At 39.3% G+C, this 18,073-nt stretch overlaps 1 protein-coding gene across 1 annotated transcript in view; it reads right to left on the reverse strand.

The window, feature by feature from the left end:
* The window catches only part of ADAMTS19 (ADAM metallopeptidase with thrombospondin type 1 motif 19), a 197,219-nt gene that overhangs the window by 13,705 nt on the left and 165,441 nt on the right, over nt 1-18,073 (reverse strand). Inside the window, exons 20-21 of the mRNA XM_084780852.1 lie at nt 15,177-15,381; nt 14,268-14,420 (exon numbers count right to left, since the gene is read on the reverse strand). Coding sequence (XP_084636978.1) covers nt 14,268-14,420; nt 15,177-15,381 — 358 coding nt within the window. The remainder of the gene's footprint in view (nt 1-14,267; nt 14,421-15,176; nt 15,382-18,073) is intronic.

Genomic DNA, 18,073 nt, shown 5'->3' on the forward strand with positions numbered 1-18,073 from the left:
GTCAATAGTAAGTGGTACAAAGCCTACTTGTGTAGGACAAAGAACGCCTACTCCAGATGCCTTCACGCCCTGGAAGCTGAGGAAATAAGTGATGCTGATATTATTTAAGAAAAGGGAAATTGGGGTGAACTATGGGTTTTAGGAAATAAATAAGGTACAGTTTTCTGAAATGAATATACAAAATGTGAGGGCCTACTGGCTGCCATTGGCAGTTTCTCATAACAGCAGAAGCTAGTTCTGAGAAGGAAGACAGGGCTCTAACCCAGTCTTCAAACCATTCAGCTTCATTACAGCCTATTGACAACTTCCATGTGCTGTGTCTCTACCGATATACTACAACACAGATCCAACAGTGAAAAGGTTTCTTTGGGAATATGGGAAATGGTATAATCAAGTCCTGCACATAGCAACTGCTGGCCAACTGGGAAAACCCAAAGGTCAGCATGGCAGTGGATAAATATCCTACTTGTCTCTCTAGCTACACCCATCTCTTCAAAGCACTAGGGGGTTGAATCCCAAGTCCTGTACGTGCTAGCTCCACCACAAATTAGAGTCACCTGGACTGAGAGATTCTCAAATGAGGAATTGGCTCTCTCAGATCGGTCTGTAGACATATATATGGATCATTTTCCTGATTAATTATTGATGTGGCAGGGCCAATCGCACTGTAGGTCATGCCTCCCTTTGAGCAGGTGGTCATGGGTTATATACGAAATCAATGTGAACAAAGCGCTAAGAGAAAAGCAGTAAGCAGAGTTCCCCCATGGCTCCTGTTTCATTTCCTTCATCTGGGTTTATTACTCTTCCCTAATGGATTGGGACATGGAATTATAAGCCAAATAAACAATTCCATCCTCAAGTATTTTTGTTGTTGTTGTTGTTGGTGGTGGTGGTGGTGGTGGTGTGTGTGTGTGCGTGTGTGTGTGTGTATGTGTGTGTGTGTGTGTGTGTGTGTGTGTGTGTGTGTGTGTATGTGTTATCACAGCAACAGAGAAACAAACTAATACAGAAATTGGTACTAGGAACATGATGTTTTGCTGTGACACTGTCAAGGCTCTTTTTGTATGATGTTTTGATTTAAGAATCTGCCTGCATAAAAACTTTGTTTTACTGGGACAACCAATGCTGACTATCTAGGTCTATGTAACAATTCTGAAAAATAAGAGGCCAGCATCATTGAGGCTAAGTGTTCTGGGCAGAACTTCCTTAGCGTTTTCACATAGAAGCTGTGGTCCAGAGATGGCCAAAGCCGCATCTCGAGCTCGTAGCCAAAGTTGGTAGTAAGTCACCCTGGTTTGGGATGTCCTCAAGGATTAAAGGGGTCACGAAGAGCATCTGAGTCTGGACACTGTGAAAGTGCAGAAGTTACCAGTGGTAAAAGCACAGCCTCATTTCTAGGGGGGGACTCTAGGATAAAAGGGGGAGAGCCTGAAGTTTCCCACTCTGTGACCAGGTTGAATTTCCTAAAAAGAAGCAGATAGGGACCACTGTTGAAGGTGCAGCCTCATATACAGAGAGACCTTACACTAATGTTGACCCCAGGGCAGTGAGGCGACAAGGAAGGATAGCAGCAGCTGAGGCACTAGGCTGGCCTAAGCCTAGGAGACAAGTTATGTGTACTGTATCTGGCAAAACAGACGAGACAAAGCTGCCAAAGCCTGTTAGAGGCCAGATGACTATGAGTGAGTCCAGATGTTAGGCGCTGAGCTACAAGATTCGGGGCTCAACTGCCTGACTTTGGTTTTGCTTAAGTGTGATTGATTTTATGTCCTGGTTCTTCCATCTTGAAGGAAGAACGTATATAACTTACTTTAGATTTCATAGGAGATCACAGTTAAGAGACTGGGTATTTTAAAGAGATATTGAACTTTTTAGTCTTGGATTTTTTTTCAAGTGTGGTACTTTTAAAGTTATGCTATGCTTTATATTGTGATAGTGACATGAGTTTGTGGGGAATAAAAAAAATAGCTGGGGGCTGGAGAGATGGCTCACAGGTTAAGAGCACTGACTGCTCTTCCAGAGGTCCTGAGTTCAGTTCCCAGCAACCACATGGTGGCTCACAACCATCTATAATGTGACCTGACGCCCTCCTCTGGCCTACAAGTGTACATGCAGACAGAGCACTGTATACATAATAATAAATAAATAAAGCTTAAAAAAAAAAGAGCTGGGTGGTGGTGGTGTACTTCTTTAATCCCAGCACTTAGAAGGCAGAGGCAGGAGGATCTCTGTAAGTTCAAGGCCAATCTGGTCTACAGAGGGAGTCCCAGGACAGCCAGAGCTGTTACACAGAGAAATCCTGTCTTGAAAAAGCAAAACAAAACAAAAGAAAGGAAAGGTTATGATTTAATAGTCATGTGTTTGTTTGCCACACTGATAAGCATTCAGTTGTATTAACTAGGCTCTGTCAACGTGAGAGATATTAAGCGTCATCGGGGAGAGAGATTCCCCAATTGAGTAGTTGCCTCCCTCAAATTGGCCTGTGGGCATCTATGGAACATTTTCTTGATTAATGTTTGATATCAGATGTTCCGTCCCACTGTGGAGCCTTTCACCCTTGAACAGGTAGTCATGAGTTATGGAAGAAAGCAAACTGAGCAAGCCATGGAGAACAAGCCAGTAAGTTGTGCTCTTCCATGGGCTCTGATTCAGCTCTTGTGGCAGTCCTGCCTCAGCTTCTCTCCATGAAGTATCATGCGCTGTAAGAGGAAAGAAATCCTTTTTTCCTCAAGTTGCTTTTTATCAGTGTTTTACCACCGTGATAGTGAAAATAACTAATACAACACTGTTTTGCTGACTTTATACTTAGGTCTGAGTTGTCTTAACTTAATAATTACTTAACCCAGTGACTCTTTATACAAAGCACAATTACAGAAAAGGGCTGGTACATTTTAATTGATTAAAATGTACAGTCTAATTTTGAGCTTGTTTTCAATTTGATTAATAATCACCAACGAGTGTGAGCTGAACAAGGATGACAGCAATGAACATAGCAAACTGGACAGAGAAAACCCTATGAGGCCTCGATCATACTCAAGTATAGGCAATTGAAAAAAGCTGGGAGTGGGAGAGGTAGAATTCTCTAGGTAAGAGTACACCAAATGGTTGTCCAGTGCCTATCCTATGTTCATCCCTGGAAAGCATATATACAAGAAGTATAGTGCAGTCTGAACAGATTGTACTTGGCAATATATATATATATATATATATATATATATATATATATATATATTCATTCAATGACAATTGGTAAAGGAGTGGGGAATAAATTTGAAGGCTGAAAGCAAGCAGGGATATATATATATATATATGAGAGAATGGAGAACAGGAAGGGGAGAAATGTAATTGTATTGTATCTCAAAAGCAAAAATGGGAAAAAGTGTGTGTGTGTGTTTAGTGTGCAATAATTCATGTACTACAGAGGCGATGAGAGGACATCTTGGAGTTATCTTGAGTGTACCCCTTGGGTCCAAGAGACTGAAGGGGTTCATAGGATAGAGTGGCGACAAACATCTTTCCTCACTGGCTGTTTTACTGGAGCCCAGAGCTTCTTTTTAAAAAGCATACTAAGCACTCAAAAACAGTGATAGTAATTTGTCTATAGTCTAAAGTTTTGAGAAAGCAGATCAAGTGAATTACAATAATATTAGTTATATGTGTATTAAGAATAGTAATTTTACTAGAACTAATACAGAAGTATAAAGGCTTTTTACAGTTACAAAATTAAAAAAACAGTATATTTTACTCTTTTAGACAGAATATTGTTTCTGCAGAATAAACAAAAACTTAATGCACATGTTTGAGATTTATAGCTACTTAAAACTAGAAAATCATCACAATTAGGACGGCATTAAATAAGTAAAATTATCGCTCTCTTTGATGTTATTTTACAAAGTGTTTAGATATACTGATATATTTTATCTACCTTTTACAAAGAATTACCTTAATTTTTAGATTCTTTGTCTATGTAATTTATCTACTGTTCCTTTGAAGATGGTTATTTGATGGCAAATTTGTTTTCCAGGGATAAGATGAATTAACTGATTGTCTTCCAAGCTTTGTGTCTACACAGAGATATTTTCAACTGGATGTATAATTAACTCATTTAAAATTATTGATTCTGTATCATTTAGGATTACATCATTTCAAAAGACTCATAGTAATATGCAGTCCAAATACTGATTTAAAATGTAATAATTTGATGTGACCCGAACTATTCATTTTTCATATTTTTGTAATTTTCCAGCCAAATAAGCTTAGATTTTTGAGTATGAAATAAATCTAACATTAGAACAAAAATAATTTAGTTCAATGACATAAATCACTTATTAATATGTCATGGAAGACCAAAAGCCATTTAATCTTAAGGAAAGGGCAAAATACTCGGTAACAGGTAAATAAAATGATTTTGCTTGCTCTTCTGTGGCCTTCAATAAGGCAAACCAGAAGTCTCAGAAGTCCAAACAAAGGCAGAAAAGCCAAACTTTGGGAGAAAACATGGCATTTTATTAAACACAAGGAATGATGTTACTTTTCAATTTAGTTTGAGTAAATGCAGATTCCTGTCACCAAAAAAAAAAAAAAAAAAAAAAAACCATATAGGTCCTGTTCCCCACCCCTAAAAATCATCTTCAGGCCATATATGTATCAGACATAGTCAAAATGTGACATACAACTGTGTTGGCAGTTAGCCTAAGCCACACAAGTGGTACAACACTGTGTGTCCCAGTTCTAAAAGCTCTGTACCTCAATGAAATAACCATGGGCCATGTCCATGGCAGTGCATCTACCTAGGAATTAGCCTTCCTGTTTTTCCACATGAGGATCTGTTTACGTGTGGTTTGTTTGTTTGTTTCCGTGGGATTAGAGTTTTAACCTAGGACCCTGTATATGCTGGGCAAGTATTCTATTACTAAACTACATCAATCCTTGGACCTCTTTCTCCTGCCCCTTAAGCTGAGAGCAATTGTTCCACTGTTTACATAAAACTACCTCAAATATAAATGCTAGAAATAACATAGGCTCCCACCTATGACACAGATAGCAGTGAGCCAGCAGAGTCAGTAGAGGAAAGCTGTTTTTAGGACCCTACCCCCATGGTCCTCCATCCTGAGGAGGGTTATATCTGGCCTGAGCAACATTCAGCATAGAGCCTTCTCTATTGCTGACTCCTGATCTGCCCAATCCATCTGGGACAAGGCCAGCAGAGGGATCACCAGGTCGACTAACACCAGAGACAACTAAATGGCTAGAGGTCAGTGTAAGAACACAAGCAACAAAACCCAGGGCAGTATGACACCATTGGAAGCCAGCTATCCTACTACAGCAAGCCTCGAAGATGCTATCATACCTGACATACAAGAACACGAGCATAAATTTGAGGTCATGAAAAATGATAGAGGTCTTAAAAGAAGGAAAAGAAATCCCTCAACGAAATACAGGAAAGTGCATTCAAACAGATGAAGGGATAGAAGAAATCCCATAAGGAAATGCATGAAAATACAATCAAACTGGAAAAGAAAATGAATAAAACTGTTCAAGACCTAAAAATGGAATAGAAGCAATAAACAAAAACACAATCTGAGGCAATCTTGGAGATAGAATACACAGGGAATAAGATGTTAAATCTAAAATGTTCCTGACTGAAAACATCCAAGAAATCTAGGACATTATGAAAAGACCAAACCTAAGAATAATAGAGATAGAAGGAGAAGACTCTCAGCTCCAAGGCCTAGAAAATATTTTCAACAAAATCATAGAAAAAAAACTTCCCAGACCATGTCCCCTGGAGGGGGAGACCTGGTGGAACTCAGAGGAAGGACAGAAGGTTACCGAGAAGAGACTTGATACCTTATGAGCATATACAGGGGGAGGTAATCCCCCTCAGGAACAGTCATAAGGGAAGGGAATAAGGGAAAAATGGGAGGGAGGGAAGAATGGGAGGATACAAGGGATGGGATAACCATTGAGATATAACAAGAATATATTAATTAAAAAGAAAAAAAGAAAAAAAACTTCCCCAACCTAAAGATTCCTATAAACATAAAATAAGCTTACAGAATACCAAACAGATTGGACAAGGAAAGAAAATCCTCCTATCACATAATAATCAAATCATTAAATGTACAAAACAAAATCAAAAGCTGTCAAAGGAAAAAGCCAAGTAACATATAAAGGCAAACTTATCAGAATTACACTTGATTTCTCAACAGAGACTATGAAAGTGAGAAGGGATGGTCAGATGTTATGCAGACCTTAAGAGATCACAGATGTCTACACAGATTACTATATCCAGGAAAACTCCCCATCACCATAGATGGAGAAAACAAGATATTCCATCACAAAACCAAGTTTAAACAGTACCTATCAACAAATCCAGCTCTACAGAAGATACCAGAAGGGAACCTCCAGCCCAAGGGGGCTAACTACACCCAGGAAAACACAGGAACTAAATAAACCCACATCCTTAAATCCAAAAGGAAAGAATCTCTCTTCTCTCTCTCTCCAGTCTCTCCTCTCTCTCTCTCTCTCTCTCTCTCTCTCTCTCTCTCTCTCTCTCCCTCTCTCCCTCTCCTCCCCCCAACATCAATATACAAGAATTATCAAACACTGGCCATTAATATTGGCCAACATCAATGGCATCTACAACCCAATAAAAAGCCACCGGCTAACAGAATGGATACACAAACAGGACCCATCATTCTGCTACATATAAGAAACACATCTCAACAATAAAGGTAGACATTACCTCAGAGTAAAGGGCAAGAAAAAGGTTTTCAAAGCAAACAGACCTAAGAATCAAGCTGGAGTAGCAATTCTAGTATGTAAAAATATAGACTTTCAACCAAAACTAATCAAAAGAGATGGGGAAGGACACTTTATAGTCATTAAAGGAAAAATTCAACAAGACGACGTCTCAATTCTGAACATCTATGTTCCAAATGCAAGGGAATCCACATTCATAAAAGAAACATTATTAAAGCTTAAATCACATATCAGAAGCCACACATTAATAACGAGAGGCTTCAACACCCCACTCTCAACTATAGATAGATCATTGAGACAGTAACTAAATGGAGAAATAAGGAAACTAACAGACATGTCATGGACCAAATGGACCTAACAGTTATCTAGAGAACATTTCACCCGAACACAAAAGAATATATCTTCTTCTCAGCACCCCATGGAACCCTCTCCAAAATCAACTATATACTTGGTCACAAAGCAAGCCTCAACAGATACAAGAAGACTGAAATAACCCCTTGTATCTTATCAGCAATATGTATTAAAGCTAGAACTCCACAAGAATAACAGAAACAACAAAAAGCCTACAAACTCATGGAAACTGAACAACTCTCAACTCAGTGAATATTGAGTCAGGGAGGAAATAAAGAATGGAATTAAATACTTCTGGAACACAATGAAAATGAAGGCACAACATACCCAAACCTATGGGACACAATGAGACCAGTATTAAAATAGTAAAGTTCATAGCCCTAAGCACCTTCATAAAGAAACTGGGAGAGATCTCATATTATCAACTTAACAGGCTCTAGAATAAAAAGTAGCAAACACACCAAAGAGGAGTAGATGACAGGAAACAATCAAACTCAGTGCTGAAATCAATAAAATAGAAACAGAGAGAACAATACCAAGAACAAATGAAATCAAGAGCTGGTGCTTTGAGAAAATCAACAAGATAGACAAGCCCTTAGCCAAACTAGGTAAAAGGCAGAGGGAGAGTTAACCAAATTAATGAACTCAGAAATGAAAAGGGAGCCACAACAACAAACACTAAGGAAATCCAAAAAATCATGAGGTCTTAATTGAAAAACCTGTATTCCACAAAATTGTAACTCTAAAGGAAATGGATGATTTTCCTGATAAATTTCACTTACCAAAATTGAATCAAGATCAGGTAAACAAATTAAAGAGTGCTATATCTCCTAACAAAATAGAAGCAGTCATAAAAAAAAGTCTCCCAACCATAAAGTAAAAAATAAAAATGCCCAAGGACAGATGGTTTTAGCATTGAATCAAAGAAGAACTAATACCAGTACTTTTCAAACTATTCAACAAAATAGAAATAGAAGGAACATTGCCAAACTCATTCTATGAGGCCACAGTCACCCTGACACCTAAACCACAGAAAGACTCAACAGTGAAAAAGAATTTCAGACTAATTTCACTCCTGGACATTGATGCAAAAATACTCAATAAAATACTCACAAACTGAATCCAAGAACTCATCAAATACATCATGCACCATGATCAAGTAAGTTTCATCCCAGGGATGCAGGGATATTTCAACATACAAAAATCTATCAATGTAATTCACTATATAAACAAATTGAGAGAGAGAAAAAAAATCACACCATCTCATTAGCTATAGAAAAGGCCTTTGACAAAATCTAGCACCCCTTCAAAGTGAATTCTTCAAGAGATCAGGGAGATAAGGCACATACCAAAACATAATAAAGGCAATATACAGCAAGGTAATAGCCAACATTAAATTAAATGGAGAGAAACTCAAAGCAATTCTCCTAAGACTAGGGACAAGATAAGGGTGCCCATTCTTTCTGTATCTGGCCCATATAGTACTTGAAGTTCTAGTTAAATCAATAAGACAACTAAAAGAGATCAAAGGATACAAATCAAAATGAAGAAACCAAACTATCTATTTGCAGATACTTCAGTATACATAAGTGATCCAAAAATTCCCTAGAGAACTCCTACAGCTGATAAACATGTTCAGTAAAGCGGCTGGAAAAAAAAGATTAATTTAAAAAATCAGTACCCCTCCTGTATACAAATATCAAATGGGCTGAGAAAGAATTAAGGGAAACCACACCCTTTACAATAGCCACAAATAATATAAAGTATCTTAGTATAATTCTAACCAAACAAGTCAAAGATCTGTATGGTAAGAACTTCAAGATTCTGGAGAAAGAAATTGAAGAAGATATCAGAAGATGGAAAGATGTCCCATGTTCATGGATCAGTAGGGTAAACATAGTAAAAATGGCCATCTTACCAAAAGCAGATTTTAGCCATATAGGACAGGATAAACACACTATAATGGACAGACCCAAAGAAGATATGTAACAAGGAGGACCCAAGGGAGGAGGCTCAAATATCACTCAGAAGGGGAAAAAGAAAAGCCAGAGGTAGTCGCTGAAGAGAGGGAACAAGGTAGAAGAGAGAGCTCTCAGGGTAGGCTCCTGGGAGAATATGGGGGGGAGGGGACTCTGGCAGAGACTCATAGTAGTGGAGGCCCATAGTGTCTAAAGAGGATAGATTCTAACTAAACAAGACTCCTAGTAGAGAGAGGGGAACACCCACCCACCCACAAAAACTTTGAACCCAAATTTACCCCATCTACAAGATGTGGAGGGATAGAGACAGAGCAGATAGGGAAGAGACTGAGGGAATGCTCAACCAATGCCTGGCCCAACCCAAGCCCCATCCCATGGAGAACAGCCCACGCTATTAATGATAATCTGCTAGGCTTGCAGAAAGGAGCCCGGCAGAGTTGTCCCTTGAGAGGCTCCACCCAGCACCAATTGGAAACAGATGCTGAAACAACTCACAGCCAAACATTGGGAGATGAATAGGGAGTTTTATGGAAAGTGGGGTGAAGAAGAAAAGAACCTGGAGGTGACAGGAGCTCCACAAGAAGACCAACAGAACCAACTAACCAGGGCCCAGAGGAGCCTGATGAGACTGAAGGACCAACTAAGGACCATGCATCACTGGACCTAGGCTCCCTACACAGAAGTAACCAATGGGCAGCTCAGGCTTCAGGTGGGTCCTCTAGTAAAAGGAGGAGGGGCTGACTCTAATATGGAGTCTGATGCCAGCTTTTTGATTGCTCCCTCCTAGTGGAACTGCCTTGCTGGGCCACAGGAGAGGAAAAAATGTGACTTGATGAGCTGGGATGGATGGGAAGGGAGCCTTTCCTTTTCTGGGCAAGAGAGGAGTGGAGAGGAGGGGAGAGAGGGAGGGGAGAGATGGGAGGGGAGGGGATATGGGACCAGGATGTCAAGTGAATAAAAACGTTTGTCATTGACAGGAAAAAAAAATAAAGAAATGTTAATAAATGTAATGGGTTTTTTTTGGCTTTTTTTCCCTCCTTTATTAATTTCTTCTTGTTACATCTTAATGGTTATCCCATCCCTTGTATCCTCCCATTCTTCCTTCCCTCCCATTTTCCCCTTATTCCCCTCCCCTATGACTGTTCCTGAGGGGGATTACCTCCCCCTGTATATGTTCATAGGGTATCAAGTCTCTTCTTGGTAACCTGCTGTCCTTAATAAATGTAATGTTAAGCTTCATTTACCATGTGAAATGAAGCTAAATAAAAATGAGCAAACAATAACAAAAACAGAGGACAATATGGCGCCAAAGTATTTCTTTACTAAAGAAAAAAATATCTGGAAAAAAAGTAATCACATAGACTAAAGTAAGTGCAATGAGCTAGTTTAGTTTAAGACATTAGCCGTATTCTGCATCTGCCTTTTATTGGTATCAGTTTCCTTAATGATTCCTGGCCAGTGGGAGAGCAGAGAGGGGACTCTGTTTGTCTTCTAACTGATACAGTGCATGCTGTATCTGGCTTACCAGGAGAGGAGTGTTTGTGTGTGTGTGTGTGTGTGTGTGTGTGTGTGTGTGTGTGTGTGTGTCTGTGTGTGTGTGTGTGTGTGTGTGTATGTGTGTGTGTGTGTGTGTGTGTGTGTGTGTGTGTCTGTGTGTGTTGCTAGACTTTATGGACAGCAAATTCAATATTCCTGATCAAAGCCAAACCAAGTATTAATATTAGGTCTACTTAGGTGTATTGATAGTATAAAACTCTGGGTAGATGAAGTGAAGATGACAGATTGATTGCCCTCAGGGGGGCACAGACATCCAGCCCCAACCGCAGACATCTTGTGGCTATTTCTGGTGGAGAGGCACAGCTGATAGGAATAAGAGATGTGAGTTCTTTAAGTCCCTGAACACTTTAATCACCTTTAATCAGTGGCACACTGGGACTTCAGCACTGTTCCTCTCCTCTGTAATTGTTTGGGATGTTTTTCATTTTAACATGAAAGCCCTGTCTTAGAAGTGGAATGGGGGTAAGTAAAATCAGGAGCATTCACATGGAGCTGCTGGTTTTCATTTGTGCACGTTGCTGTTTGGATTTGTGTTGCTGAGACCTCAAGAAGGAAAAAAAAAAAAGGTCTTTAAGGAAAAGAGAAAACATATTTGGATGTAAAGAGAGGGGGAGGAAATGGGGGTAATGAGACCGAGAATGCTAACAACTGAGTAAGGAAAGAGCAGGCTAACAAAGACCAGGGGTCCCAGGATAAAGAACACTCTTTGGAGCCACCCTCTTTCCTGAGCCCCACAAAAGCCGTTTTAGCTGTACCAACACAGGTCAGTTAGAAGGCATTCAATCTAACTATACTTGTAATTACAGTGAAACTGAAAACCACATTTTTTTTCACATTTAACATAAAAAGCAAAAATCAATGTTCTTTATACTATCCAAAGTTAATTTTTTTCCTGCATAAGATATAGTGCCTGGCTGTAGTAGGCATATTTTACTAATCCAAAGTAACAGTGTTTGACATAGGGACAGCTATGCTAATCCTGTTTCTACACAGCTCCTCAAGTGTGCTCCAAGTTCTGTGTCAGATGTTACAGTAATTTGTTACTAATGTCCACTGCTTTTTCAAGTATTTATTTTGGGTTTTTCAGTTAACTGGGGTGTAGCTATCACTTGAAATATTTGTATTCATCACAAAAGCTGGGGAAATGGGATTTATTTTATATAATGGTGTCCCAATCAGGTTTCTATTGCTGTGATCAACACCATGACCAAAAGCAACTTGGGAAGGGAAAAGTTCCTTTGGCTTACATGTCCCAATCAGATCCCATAACTAAGGAAAGTCAGAGTAGGAACTCAGGGCAGGAACCTGGAGGCAGAACTGAAGCAGAGGCCAAGGAAGAGTGCTGCTTCTGGCTCTCCATGATTGGTTCATCCGCTTTTTAAAACAGCCCAGCTCTACCTGCCCAGAGATAGAACTGTCCATACTGGGTGGTACCCTCCAACAGCAATCGTTAATCAAGAAAATGTTCTACATACGTATCTGCAGGTCAATCTGATGGAGGGCTTTTTGTTTTCTGTTTTGTTTTTTTTTTTCAGTTGAGATTCCCTCCTCCCAGATGATCCTGGCTTGTGTCACCTGAAAAAAAGCTAGCCAGTACAAATTGTATCTAAACATTTTCTGGGAATAATTGTCTCATCTAAAGAAAACATCTCGGGTTGGGCATATAGCTTGGTGATATATAGGTTGGTGATAGAGCATTTGCTTAAACGCATGAGTCCCTGGGTTTGATACCCAGTACCAAAATATAAGTATAAATAAATAAAATGGGGCGGTGGGGGGGGGAAGCATCTAGAATTTCATTAGTTATAAGAAATAAGTGTTGAAGCCAAGGAGATGCCTTAGTGAGTAAAGTAGTTAGCATGCAAACATAAAGGCTTGGGTTCGCATGGCCAGCACTTAGGGAAAAAGCCAGACATAGTTACATGTGTTTCTAATGCCAGCCCTAGGAGGGCAGAGGCACTTTGGATCCTGAGGACAGCTGAAAAAACAAGCTATGAGTTCAGTAGGGAGTATGTCTCAATAAGTAGGTGGAAAAAGATGGCTGCCATCAATATCTGCACTTCTGCTCCAAACACAAAGAACAAAGCAAAACAAAAAACGGAATGGCAAAAGACCAACAGGGGACATTACCCTAACTTTAACTAGTGCTCTCTCTGCGTTTTCATTATATTAAACCTTATCTGTCCATTTCCCTTTTAATGGCTTGGACAATATGCTCATATGTAATGCAGCCATCAGAACAGACTCTCATAGCTTTCGAATTCCACTCAATGTGTTTTTTTTTTCTCCGTCTTAAAATTAGTGAGAGAAACCCTACACATGATAGGAACTGAGTCTGGGTAACCCGAAATTAGCTGAAAGTCATTCACACTGAAATGTGAAGCAGTTAAACACCTCATGGGTCAGGGTCAAGGTTTGTTTATAAATGCTTCTGAGTCCTAAAGTGGAATCTGAATGTTGAAAATAGTGGGAAAACGTTAAATTTCCTAAAGACTAAAATGCAGTCCTGGTGTGCAAATTATAATCAGAGAAGAAAGTCATAAACACACAGCTGTGCAAACACACCACACACACACATACACACACACCACCACCACCTAAGTCTCCAACCTTTTCATCAACAGCCACGCTGCATATCCATATACATAAGAAGAGAGATTAGACTTTAACTCTCTGGCATGAGGAACACCGAGGGAGCTGAAATAGTTCTTGCAGAACATTCTTCAGCTTATTTTGTGGGAAGCTACCATGCTCCGTCCTGTGCTGTAGCGGCTCTTTCTTTCCGTTTATGAAGCCCAGGTGAGGAGATTTATATTTCATGTAGGCCACAGCGCTAGATGCTCTGTAGTGAACACAGTGCTATAGTTGATGTGGAGCTGTTACATTTGGGGAATCCAGTACAGGGGTTTATCTTAAAACATAGAGCTCACTGATAGTCCATGAAGGGAATATATCATATCCAAGCCTAATCCTACATGAGCCTCCACATATGTAATCTTTTAGCAGAGTTTAATGTTACCACAAGATAAAGCTGCCCACCTCGCAAACGAGATCTGTCCATTTGAATTAACTTCAACAACTGTGATCCTGGTGCCTCTCTTGACAAGCTGGTGCTCCTCTACGAAACACCTTTTCCTTGTGTTTCCCTACCCTTCTGCTAATGCCTGTGTTCCAACCTTGTTTTTTACCAAAAAAGGGAAAGAATTTTGGTAAATTCCAGTTCTACTGTATACAACCCAAAACACTGAAGGAAGACAAACTCTGTCTTGTCCCTTCTTTGTTGTTCTGCTTGAAATTACATCCTTTAATTGCAGCTCGGGTTTACTCGTTGATAGCATTTTATCTGTCAGAGAGATATTACTAAACATAATCTGAGGATGAACTCTTAGCCAGACATGCTAGCAATAAAAGAATGTTCACTATTTTTACAGCTTCTTTTTTTAATGCCAACCATGACGCTAGACACTTTATGTATTTTATCACAATCGTTAACATCATTCCTCAGAGATCATCATCGCAGAGAAGTGGACATGAGGTAAAGCTGGGCGTGGAAACACCCTGCCCCCTTGATGTCCACCCATTTCTTGATGCCTCCTAAACTCCACACATTCTCACCTTAGACCAGTCACCGACGCGCCACACATAGCACTTTGAGTAGTCCTCACAGTCCTCTGCCTCCCTGGGTCTGGTGGAGAGGACGCACTTTTTTCTTGGGTTAGTGCACCTCACGGTCCGTTGTCGCACGCCTTTGCCGCACTTTACTGAGCACTGGAAGATAATAGTAAAGGCTTGACTAGAGCTGGTACAGGCTGTGGAGTAAGGCAACTTCAATCATGGTTTCTGGCACTTCTCTTCCTTTTCAAAAGACAGGTATTTAAGAGAGCATGCCTATCAATTTATATCTTATATGATGATGAAATTATAAACATGAATAATTTTCTGCATGCCTAGATAAGAGTGGACTTTGCATATGTATCAGGTGAGGAGCTCATTACAAACTTGCAAGACTGTGTGGTATTCGTGAGCTCACCCTGGTCTAAACTTTAGCTTTATTACTTATGTAGAGGTTTTCAGTAAATTAATTCCTCTAATTTCTATTGCTCACACATATAAAACAGTAATTTCCTTACATTTCTGTTTATATATAAACTTCAAACATGAAGTAAAATCTCATTGCTTGCACATATAAAATGATTGCTAAATGTTAATTTTCTTTTCCTTTTACATGTTCAGAGACATTTAAGGAGGCAAACACACACTTTAGTATGTGCCTCGCCAGCAGTACTCACAGTGTATAGATGAGAAAAATCAAAAGCCTAAAATACAGATGAAATGATCTATGGGTCATGTCGTTATCTTTTCTTTTTTATATTTTCAAAATTAGCTATTTTCCTTTTGTGTCAGCAAAATTAACAGCTTTACATATCGATTGTCTTGTATAGTGATTTGAAGCGTGATACAAGATTTCGTAGAAGCAAAGGGTCAGAGGAGGAAAAGGGCAAAGAAACAGGATATGCGCCACACCTCAGACCACACTCCTGCCTCCCACACTGTCATGCAGTCCTGTCCCTCACAGCGCTGGGCAGTAGCGGGCTTTGGCCCTGCGCAGTCCCTCTCCCAGGCTCTGATTAGGGTTCCGTTGTTCAGCTGCTGGGTACAGGCCACTTGTCGACTTTGCACTCCTTTCCCACATGTTCGTGAACACGTGGTCCAGTCTGTCATCATCCACCTGAAAGTAAGGCAAAGATAAAAGATGCCGACTTACCCCAACATCTAGAGTTAGCAGAACATTAATTTACATTAACTTTAAACTACAATTACCTTGAACACACTACACGTTGTGCATTTCCCTGAATGTTCCATAATTCTCATCTCTTTTACGTTCTTAGTGTTCAAAGTGTATATATGGAGCCACTCCTGGTGTGCTACATACTAACTTGCCTATTCAACATGTTCTGTACAGGATAACCATGGATGCAGAATGTTCTGGAACTGGTCCTTTCCTTGGCATTATAAATGTATTAGGAAACACAACTATTTACAGAAAGGCAAATGGATCATACAGAGATTCAATAAGTTAGGAGACATATCTTCTAGATAGAGTTCTATATGCTTCAGCCTAGCCAGCTCTGATGTGAACACAGACATATGGGTTTATTAACACGATCTCATTTCTGTTATCTTTTGGACTTTAATAATGTGTTTTAAATTTTACTGGTTTAATCACTCAGATAAAACACACACATATTTACAGTTGAAGAGTTTTTATTTCTAAAAATGATCAGGGTAGTAATATGTGTTTATATTACTGTTATGTCTAATGATTTCAGACATAGCACAATGACATTAGCTTGATCATCTACCCAAATTTAACTTCAGGATGGAACCAGGTCCTATGTTAGAAGCAGGCTTCCTTCCTGTTCTACTGTATTTACCTGGATCCTTGCAATGTGGAAGAGCTATGTGCCTATATGATGAAGTGAGTTGAGGCGAAGTGATGGGAATAGAGCCACAAAAATATAAATACAGTAACAGACAGATGGTCTGATAACTGAGACAGCTCCACAGTGACTATAAGGACACTATTAATGGCATGAATATGTGATGGTTCATATATTCACAAAGGATGGTTCACATCCTAGGCACAATGGAGTGAACAGAGTCAGATTTGACTGCACTATGCAAAAGGCATGAAATTTAAAACATATAGATCCTTTTATATAGGTATTCCAGGACTGATGAAATGACTCAGCCAGTTAAAATGCCTGCAACAATTGGGGCTCAATGGGGACCCACATGACAGAAGAAAGTATCCAAGCCTCGCTAGTCTCCTTCAGACATCCAAAAGAGTTCCTTGGCACCCTTCCCTCCCTGCCCTCCCTCCCTTCCTCCCTCCCTCCCTCCAAACAAACACAAACAAATAAATAAGAATATCCCAGTTAACATTTTGGGTTGCATTGACTATGCATAACTAAAACTGCACAGACAGAGGAGGCCAGCAGAAAGGGGGATAGTGTAATATATAATATATTGACACATACTTAAAATAATTTATCTTTGAACTATACATGCATCTTATCTTCTACTTGTTCATAGAACAAACCATGTACTAAGCTTGCTTTCTGAATAGTTTAAGCTTTCACCTCAGGCCATTTCCTCATACAGGTTTCTCTGCCTGGAGCCTGACCAGGCTCCAGCCAGCTTCCTCTTAGCATGCTTCTTCCTTCCCACTCACAGACTGGGGCATTTCAACAGTTCTGCCACCTGGCTATGGCAACTCACAGGATTGCCCGATTAGAGGTTCTCCTGGCTCGCTAAAGAATGCACTCCTTTTCCTATTTGTACATATACAAATTGTCCAGTGACACAGATCTTATCCCAGTAGTTGTTTTTGCTTAATTAACTTTTCATTATTAGTTTTTCACTAACATTTCTAGAAATGAAATATAGGTTCCTGTTTTACAGGGAAACTTCACAATTATATCAAAATAAATCAAGCCCAAGCCTTTCTGTAAATGACCCACATTTTTGAAACATTGTATTTTCTTATTGTCCAGTTTGCATCTGCAAAGATGGCTTAATTCTAGCAATTTTTGTGTTTCTACTTCTGAGGGAAAAAAAGAAGAAAAAAATCATGCTAACATTTGCAGCCAGGACTAGCTTGTCCAGGGCTCTTGTTTGTTGGTTTATTGAGCAGGTGTCATTCTGTTATCTTGTATTGGAGTCCCTTAGTGCGTTTTTACTAAAGTGGATGATGGCTAGTTTCCAAATTTGGATTAGTTTCTTCCCTTTATTCCTATAAATATTCTGGAAATAATTACAACTTAAATTCTTCTTAGTTCCTTTCCCTCAGCCTTTTAGAAGCCAAAAATATAGCTGAAAAGGTCCTATGTGATGCCATGGAACCTCAATGTTTTGCAATAAACCTGATTCTCACATACTCAATATAATGACGGATGTTAATGATATTTACTCTTCAGTAATTTTCAAGAGATATAGAACATAAACTTTCTAGCAGGATAAACACATTCTCTGTGTTTTAGAGTTCATGTACCTTGGAATGACATGATCTGTATGACATCACAGAGGTGTTTATTTATTCATTTTAGTCATTTCCTTTATTGATATAATACAATTACATCATGTCCCATTCCAAACTCTTCCATGCGCTGCTCTTTGCTGTCTTTCAAATTCATAGCCTCTTATTTCATTAACTATTGTTATATATGTTTGTATATACACATATATGTCTAAGCATACCAAGACAACCTGCTCAATATATATAAGATTACTTGTATGTGTATTTTCTCTACTGTCTATTTTGTATTTGGCAATAAGACAACACAGACTATTTAGTGATGCTTCTGTAGTAGATGTATGTGATTGTTTATACTAGTTAGCAGAGTAACAGGATCTCTCTG

Source organism: Acomys minous (genome assembly GCF_964271855.1).
Source record: "Acomys minous genome assembly, chromosome: 4".
In the NCBI taxonomy this organism is placed as follows: domain Eukaryota; kingdom Metazoa; phylum Chordata; class Mammalia; order Rodentia; family Muridae; genus Acomys; species Acomys minous.